This window comes from Mus caroli, unplaced genomic scaffold (genome assembly GCF_978045245.1).
Source record: "Mus caroli unplaced genomic scaffold, Mus_caroli_1 scaffold_8, whole genome shotgun sequence".
Classification (NCBI taxonomy): Eukaryota; Metazoa; Chordata; class Mammalia; order Rodentia; family Muridae; genus Mus; species Mus caroli.
Genome location: NW_028227263.1, coordinates 132,584,715 through 132,594,062, shown reverse-complemented (window position 1 = coordinate 132,594,062; position 9,348 = coordinate 132,584,715). Strand labels below are relative to the sequence as shown.

The 9,348-nt window shown below is 40.6% G+C and overlaps 1 protein-coding gene across 1 annotated transcript in view; it reads right to left on the bottom strand.

The window, feature by feature from the left end:
- Window positions 1-575: 575 nt before the first annotated feature.
- The window catches only part of LOC110297227 (vomeronasal type-2 receptor 26-like), a 56,318-nt gene continuing 47,545 nt past the window's right edge, over window positions 576-9,348 (bottom strand). Inside the window, exon 7 of the mRNA XM_085842246.1 lies at window positions 576-694. Within this exon, the coding sequence (XP_085698372.1) occupies window positions 689-694 (6 nt within the window). The 3' untranslated portion in view covers window positions 576-688. The remainder of the gene's footprint in view (window positions 695-9,348) is intronic.

Sequence of the window (9,348 nt, the reverse complement as noted above, 5' to 3'; positions counted from 1 at the left end):
ACAGGACTTCTAGAGAACTTGTCCAAGAATGTTCTACATGAAGAAACGTGAGAAGCATATAGCAGAAAATAAATTCATATGATTCCAAAACTCTTGCTTCTTAGCTATGATAGCCCATGAATGATTATAACATAAGTGGGATATAGAAAACAGCCCAAGTTCATTAGCAACAAAAGACAGATTGTTAGGATTTTGTTCTCTTGCTCCAGACCAGAAAGATTGCTTAGTCCTTTGGGGAGGGGTGGTCTTCCTGACTGTGATAGCAAAATATTTTCATTAAGCAGAACTTTCTAAGTGATTTTTCTATCAGATCTCGTCATTTTATCTACATTTTTATACATGAAGACACTGAGAATATCATAATAAACATAGGACCAGATTAAGAGGTGGCCATTTCTGTTGGTTCTCAGTTTGGATGAGGAAACTTGACCTACAGCGGAGAAGCTATATAACCTGTTCACACATACATTAAGCTGTGTGTAGCCAATAGCTGTGGTAAGATGGAAGAGATAAGCTGTTTAGACTTTTGATCTCTCAACACAATGTCATCATGGACAAAGTTCATGTTGAAGAATCAAGTAACAAAATGTCACGTAAAAAAAATCTTAGTGTTTGAGAGCATTGACAGTTTTGTGTTGGTTCCCATTCATTGCCATCCTCAGTACAATTGCTTTGGAAGACAGTCTGGTCATTCCTAGAAATATGAGCATGAAATTAATAGATGACCTATCTACACCTAGATATCTACACCTAGATATACATGTTTGTGCCAAAACTTGCACATGCTTATAACAGTGTAATATGACCAGGCATGAGGGACAATGCCTGTAGTCCTGACACTTGGGAAGTAGTCACAATAAACTATGAGTGTGAGGTCAGCTTGTGCTATACAATGAACTGTTGTCTCATTAACTGATAGAGAGATGAACAAACTGTGACTTATCTGTACAATGCAATATATCTCAGCAATTTAATGGATGAAGTACTGATGTATATTCCATATATATGTGGTCATAATGAAACCATTCTACTGCATGTAAGAAACCAGACACCTACCTGTGATTTGTTTACATGAAACACCCATAAAAGGCAAAGCCTATAGAAATAAGTGGATTAGGGGCTCTAGGGACCTGCAGATGAGGGATAGAGAGGCTGACCAGGTGTAATTTTCAGGCAATCAGTATGGAAAGTTGAAGTTCCAGAAGAACAACCATGGTTTCTCACATGTCCCCAGTTCAGTAGACAGTCTCTTTACTGTACTATAAAAAAACATAGTCATTGAAGGGCAGGTATTTTGGTATCAAATTGTCTTGGATCCTGACTATGTCCATAAAGCACAATATCTAGCTGACAGCTGTTCCAATAGAACAAGCTGTGTACTCTATTCTTCCTGTGTTGTATTTACTTTTTTTTTATTATGTATTTTCCTCAATTACATTTCCAATGCTATCCCAAAAGTCCCCCATACCCTCCCCCCCACTTCCCTACCCACCCATTCCCATTTTGTTGGCCTTGGCGTTCCCAAGTACTGGGGCATAGAAAGGTGTGTGTCCAATGGGCCTCTCTTTCCAATGATGGCCGACTAGGCCATCTTTTGATACATATGCAGCTAGAGTCAAGAGCCCCGGGATTCTCGTTAGTTCATAATGTTGCACCAACAGGGTTGCAGTTCCCTTTAGCTCCTTGGGTACTTTCTCTAGCTCCTCCATTGGGAGCCCTGTGATCCATCAAATAGATGACTTTGAGCATCCACTTCTGTGTTTGAGAGACCCTGGCATAGTCTCACAAGAGACAGCTATATCTGGGTCCTTTCAGCAAAATCTTGCTAGTGTATGCAATGGTGTCAGCATTTGGAAGCTGATTATGGGGTGGATCCCTGGATATGGCAGTCTCTAGATGGTCCATCTTTTCGTCACAGCTCCAAATTTTGTCTCTGTAACTCCTTCCATGGGTGTTTTGTTCCCAATTCTACGAAGGGGCACAGTGTCCATACTATGGTCTTCATTCTTATTGAGTTTCATGCGTTTAGCAAATTGTAGCTTATATCTTGGGTATCCTAGATTTTGGGCTAATATCCACATATCAGTGAGTACATATTGTGTGAGTTACTTTGTGATTGTGTTACCTCACTAAGGATGATGCCCTCCAGGTCCATGCATTTGCCTAGGAATTTCATAAATTCACTCTTTTTAATAGCTGAGTAGTACTCCATTGTGTAAATGTACCACATTTTCTGAGTCCATTCCTCTGTTGAGGGGCATCTGGGATCTTTCCAGCTTCTGGCTATTATAAATAAGGCTGCTATGAACATAGTGGAGCATGTGTCTTTCTTACCGGTTGGGACATCTTCTGGATATATGTCCAGGAGAGGTATTGCTGGATGCTCCAGTAGTACTGTGTCCAATTTTCTGAGGAACCGCCAGACTGACTTCCAGAGTGGTTGTACAAGCTTGCAATCCCACCAACAATGGAGGAGAGTTCCTCTTTCTCCACATCCTCGCCAGCATCTGCTGTCACCTGAATTTTTGATCTTAGCCATTCTGACTGGTGTGAGGTGGAACCTCAGGGTTGTTTTGATTTGCATGTCCCTGATGATTAAAGATGTTGAACATTTTTTCAGGTGCTTCTCTGCCATTCGGTATTCCTCAGGTGACAATTCTTTGTTCAGTTCTGAGCCCCAGTTTTTTAATTGGGTTATTTGATTTTCTGGAGTCCACCTTCTTGAGTTCTTTACATATATTTGATAGTAGTCCCCTATCTGATTTAGGATAGGTAAAGATCCTTTCCCAATCTGTTGGTGGTCTTTTTGTCTTATTGACGGTGTCTTTAGCCTTGCAGAAGCTTTGCAGTTTCATGAGGTCCCATTTTTCAATTCTCCATCTTACAGCGCAAGCCATTGCTGTTCTATTCAGGAATTTTTTCCCTGTGCCCATATCTTCAAGGCTTTTCCCCACTTTCTCCTCTAATAGTTTCAGTGTCTCTGGTTTTATGTGAAGTTCCTTGATCCACTTAGATTTGACCTTAGTACAAGGAGATAGGAATGGATCAATTCACATTCTTCTACATGATAACAACCAGTTGTGCCAGCACCATTTGTTGAAAATGCAGTCTTATATCTTGGGTATCCTAAGTTTTGGGCTAATATCCACTTATCAGTGAATATATATTGTGTGAGTTCTTTTGTGATTGTGTTACTTCACTCAAGATGATGCCCTCGAGGTCCATCCATTTGGCTAGGAATTTCATAAATTCATTCTTCTTAATAGCTGAGTAGTACTCCATTGTGTAAATGTACCATAATTTCTGTATCCATTCCTCTGTTGAGGGACATCTGGGTTCTTTCCATCTTCTGGCTATTATAAATAGGGCTGCTATGAACATAGTGGAGCATGTGTCCTTCTTACCAGTTGGGACATCTTCTGGATTATATGCCTAGAAGAGGTATTGCTGGATCCTCCGGTAGTACTATGTCCAATTTTCTAAGGAACCGCCAGACTGATTTCCAGAGTGGTTGTACAAGCTTGCAATCCCACCAACAATGGAGGAGTGTTCCTCTTTCTCCACATCCTCGCCAGCATCTGCTGTCACCTGAATTTTTGATCTTAGCCATTCTGACTGGTGTGAGGTGGAATCTCAGGGTTGTTATGATTTGCATTTCCCTGATGATTAAGGATGTTGAACATTTTTTCAGGTGCTTCTCTGCCATTCGGTATTCCTCAGGTGAGAATTCTTTGTTCAGTTCTGAGCCCCATTTTTTAATGGGGTTATTTGACTTTCTGGAGTCCACCTTCGTGAGTTCTTTATATATATAAGATACAATTTGCTAAACGCATGAAACGCAAGAAGAATGAAGACCGAAGTGTGGACACTGTGCCCCTTCTTAGAATTGGGGACAAAACACCCAGGGAAGGAGTTACAGAGACAAAGTTCCTAGCTGTGATGAAAGGATGGACCATTTAGAGACTGCCATATCCAGGGATCCATCCCATAAGCAGCTTCTAAATGCTGACACCATTGCATACACTAGCAAGATTTTGCTGAAAGGACCCAAATATAGCTGTCTCTTGTGAGACGATGCCGGGGCCTAGCAAACACAGGAGTGGATGTTCACAGTCAGCTATTGGATGTATCACAGGGCTCCCAATGGAGAAGCTAGAGAAAGTACCCAAGGAGCTAAAGGGATCTGCAACCCTATTGTTGGAACAACAGGATGTACTAACCAGAACCCCGGAGCTCTTGTCTCTAGCTGCATATGTATCTAAAGATGGCCTAGTCGGCCATCACTGGAAAGAGAGGCCCATTGGACTTGCAAACTTTATATGCCCCAATATACGGGAATGCCAGGGCCAAAAGAATGGGAATGGGTGGGTAGGGAAGTGGGGGGCGCTATGGGGGACTTTTGGGATAGCATTGGAAATGTAACTGAGGAGAATATGTAATAAAAATATTAAAAATTAAAAAAAAAAAAGAAAATGCAGTCTTTTTTCCACTGGATGGTTTTAGCTCCCTTGTCGAAGATCAAGTGACCATAGGAGTGTGGGTTCATTTCTGGGTCTTCAATTCTATTCCATTGGTCTACTTGTCTGTCACTATACCAGTACCATGCAGTTTTTATCACAATTGCTCTGTAGTAAAGCTTTAGGTCAGGCATGGTGATTCCATTAGAGGTTCTTTTATCCTTGAGAAGAGTTTTTGCTATCCTAGGTTTTTTGTTATTCCATATGAATTTGCAGATTGCTTTTTCTAATTCGTTGAAGAATTGAGTTGGAATTTTGATGGGTATTGCATTGAATCTGTAGATTGCTTTTGGCAAGATAGCCATTTTTACAATGTTGATCCTGCCAATCCATGAGCATAGGAGATCTTTCCATCTTCTGAGATCTTCTTTAATTTCTTTCTTCAGAGACTTGAAGTTTTTATCATAGAGATCTTTCTAGAGGCATGCCAAGTTATTTTATATTATTTGTGACTATTGAGAAGGCTGTTGTTTCCCGAATTTCTTTCTCAGCCTGTTTATTCTTTGTTTAGAGAAAGGCCATTGACTTGTTTGAGTTAATTTTATATCCAGCTACTTCACTGAAGCTGTTTATCATGTTTAGGAGTTCTCTGGTGGAATTTTTAGAGTCACTTATATATACTATCATATCATCTGCAAAAAGTGATATTTTGACTTCATCTTTTCCAATTTTTATGCCCTTGATCTCCTTTTGTTGTTGAATTGCTCTGGCTAGGACTTCAAGTACAATGTTGAATAGGTATGGAGAGAGTGGACAGCCTTGTCTAGTCACTGATTTTAGTGGGATTGCTTCAAGCTTCTCAACATTTACTTTGATGTTGGCTACTGGTTTGCTGTAGATTGCTTTTATCATGTTTAGGTATGAGCCTTAAATTCCTGATCTTTCCAAGACTTTTATCATGAGTGGGTGTTTTGTATCTTGTTGAATGCTTTTTTAGCATCTAACAAGATGATCATGTGGTTTTTGTCTTTAAGTTTATTTATATAATGGATTACGTTGATGGATTTCTGTATATTAAACCATCACTGCATCCCTGGAATGAAACCTACTTGGTCAGGATGGATGATTGCTTTAATGTGTTCTTGGATTCAGTTAGCAAGAATTTTATTGAGGATTTTTGCATCTATATTCATAAGGGAAATTGGTCTGAAGTTCTCTATCTTTGTTGGATCTTTCAGTGGTTTAGGTATCAGAGTAATTGTGGATTCATAGAATGAGTTGGGTAGAGTTCCTTCTACTTCTATTTTGTGGAATAGTTTTGTGCAGAACTTGAATTAGATCTTCTTTGAAGGTCTGGTAGAACTCTGCACTAAACCCATCTTGTCCTGGGCATTTTTTGGCTGGGAGACTATTAATGACTGCTTCTATTTCTTTAGGAGATATGGGACTGTTTAGATCGTTAACTTGACCCTTATTTAAGTTTGGTACCTGGTATCTGTCTAGAAATTTGTCCATTTCGTCCAGGTTTTCCAGTTTTGTTGAGTATAGCCTTTTGTAGAAGGATCTGATGGTGTTTTGGATTTCTTCAGGATCTGTTGTTATGTCTCCCTTTTCATTTCTGATTTTGTTAATTAGGATGTTGTACCTGTGCCCTCTAGTGAGTCTAGCTAGGGATTTATCTATCTTGTTGATTTTCTCAAAGAACCAGCTCCCCGTTTGGTTGATTCTTTGAATAGTTCTTCTTGTTTCCACTTGGTTGATTTCACCCCTGAGTTTGATTATATCCTGCTGTCTACTCCTCTTGGGTGAATTTGCTTCCTTTTTTTTCTAGAGCTTTTAGATGTGTTGTCAAGCTGCTAGTGTGTGCTCTCTCCAGTTTCTTTTTGGAGGCACTCAGAGCTATGAGTTTCCCTCTTAGAAATGCTTTCATTGTGTCCCATAGGTTTGGGTATGTTGTGGCTTCATTTTCATTAAACTCTAAAAAGTCTTTAATTTCTTTCTTTATTCCTTCCTTGACAAAGGTATCATTGAGAAGAGTGTTGTTCAGTTTCCACGTGAATGTTGGCTTTCCATTATTTATGTTGTTATTGAAGATCAGCCTTAGTCCATGGTGGTCTGATAGGATGCATGGGACAATTTCAATATTTTTGTATCTGTTGAGGCCTGTTTTGTGACCAATTATATGGTCAATTTTGGAGAAGTTCCCGTGAGGTGCTGAGAAGAAGGTATATCCTTTTGTTTTAGGATAAAATGTTCAGTAGATATCTGTTAAGCCCATTTGTTTCATAACTTCTGTTAGTTTCACTGTGTCCCTGTTTAGGTTCTGTTTCCACGATCAGTCCATTGATGAAAGTGGTGTGTTGAAGTCTCCCACTATTATTGTGTGAGGTGCAATGTGTGCTTGAGCTTTACTAAAGTGTCTTTAATGAATGTGGCTGCCCTTGCATTTGGAGCATAGATATTCAGAATTGAGAGTTCCTCTTGGAGGATTTTACCTTTGATGAGTATGAAGTGTCCCTCCTTGTCTTTTTTGATAACTTTGGGTTGGAATTTGATTTTATTCGATATTAGAATGGCTACTCCAGCTTGTTTCTTCAGACCATTTGCTTGGAAAATTGTTTTCCAGCCTTTCACTCTGAGGTAGTATCTGTCTTTTTCCCTGAGATGGGTTTCCTGTAAGCAGCAGAGTGTTGGGTCCTGCTTGTGTAGCCAGTCTGTTAGTCTATGTCTTTTTATTGGGGAATTGAGTCCATTGATATTAAGAGACATTAAGGAAAAGTAATTGTTGCTTCCTTTTATTTTTGTTGTTAGAGTTGGCATTCTGTTCTTGTGGCTGTCTTCTTTTTGGTTTGTTGAGGGATTACTTTCTTGCTTTTTCTAGGGAGTGATTTCCGTCCTTGTATTGTTTTTTTTTTTTTTTCTGTTATTATGCTTTGAAGGGCTGGATTCATGGAAAGATAATGTGTGAATTTGGTTTTGTCGTGAAATACTTTGGTTTCTCCCTCTATGGTAATTGAGAGTTTGGCCGGGTATAGTAGCCTGGGCTGGCATTTGTGTTCTCTTAGTGTCTATTTAACATCTGTCCAGGCTCTTCTGGCTTTCATCATCTCTGGTGAAAAGTCTGGTGTAATTCTGATAGGCCTGCCTTTATATGTTACTTAACCTTTCTCCCTTACTGCTTTTAATATTCTATCTTTATTTAGTGCATTTATTGTTCTGATTATTATGTGTCCGGAGGAATTTCCTTTCTGGTCCAGTCTATTTGGAGTTCTGTAGGCTTCTTGTATGTTCATTGGCATCTCTTACTTTAGGTTTGGGAAGTTTTCTTCTATAATTTTGTCGAAGATATTTGCTGGCCCTTTAAGTTGAAAATCTTCATTCCCATCTACTCCTATTATCCGTAGGTTTGGTTTTCTCATTGTGTCCTGTATTTCCTGGATGTTTTGAGTTAGGATCCTTTTGCGTTTTGTATTTTCTTTGATTGTTGTGCCGATGTTCTCTATGGAATCTTCTGCACCTGAGATTCTCTCTCCCATCTCTTGTATTCTGTTGCTGATGCTCACATCTATGGTTCCAGATTTCTTTCCTAGGGTTTCTATCTCCAGCGTTGCCTCACTTTGGGTTTTCTTTATTGTGTCTACTTCCCTTTTTAGGTCTAGTATGGTTTTCATTTTTATCACCTGTTTGGATGTGTTTTCCTGTTTTTCTGTAAGGACTTCTACCTGTTTGGTTGTGTTTTCCATTTTTTCTTTAAGGACTTGTAACTCTTTAGCAGTGTTCTCCTGTATTTCTTTAACTGAGTTATTAAAGTCCTCCTTCATCATGAGATATGCTTTTAAATCCGGGTCTAGCTTTTTGGTTGTGTTGGGGTGCCCAGGACTAGGTGGGGTGGGAGTGCTGTGTTCTGATGATGATGAGTGGTCTTGATTTCTGTTAGTAGGATTCTTACATTTGCCTTTTGCCATCTGGTATTCTCTGGAGCTAGTTGTTATAGTTGTCTCTGGTTAGAGCTTGTTCCTCAGGTGATTATGTTAGCCTCTATCAGTAGACCTGGGAGACTAGCTCTCTCCTCTGAGTTTCAGTGGTCAGAGCACTCTCTTCAGGCAAGCTCTCCTCTTACAGGAAAGGTGCACAGATATCTGGCCTTAGGACCTCCCTCCTGTCCGAAGACGAAGGCCCAAAACAGGACCTGTCCCGAAGCTGGGTTGCTTTGGCCTGTTCCAGTCGCTGTTAGCTTCTGTATTCTACACTCTCACCTGTGCAGAATACTCTCTCGGAGGAGTCCTGGAACCAAGATGTCTGCAGCCGATGCTCAGGCCAAGCGCTCCCAGCCGGGGGGGAACTCTATCCTCTGACCAGGAAAGTGGCCAGCTGTCTGGGGCCAGAAAGGGGGGCTGCCTTAGAAGCTCTGTGGCTCCTGCCTGTCCCAGAAGCTTTTAGCTTCTGTATTCCATACTCTCACCTGTGCAGAATACACTCGGCGGGGTTCCGGAACCAAGATGTCTGCTGCCAATGCTCAGGCAAACACTCCTGCGCTGGGCAGACCCCTTTCCTCTGGCCTAGAAATAGACAGATGTCTGGTGCCTGTGCAGAATACACTTGGCAGGGTCCCGGAACCTCCCTGGTGTTTCTAAAGCACTTAGCCTGCCAGGAGAACCAGGCTTCTGTTAGCACTAATCCCTTCCGGAGCGTCCCCAGTTGCTTTGAGACTAAATGTCTTTTCAGTCTCATTTGTAAGGCTTGCGTATTTTCAAGACTATATATTTTAAACTCATGGGCCCCAACTTTATAGGCAAATCTTGTTAGGTAACCCCATCCTGGATCAGAACCAAATTCCCTGATTCTGTAATTATACCATGGAGCCAGTTCTTGAGTTTATCAGTCACACATC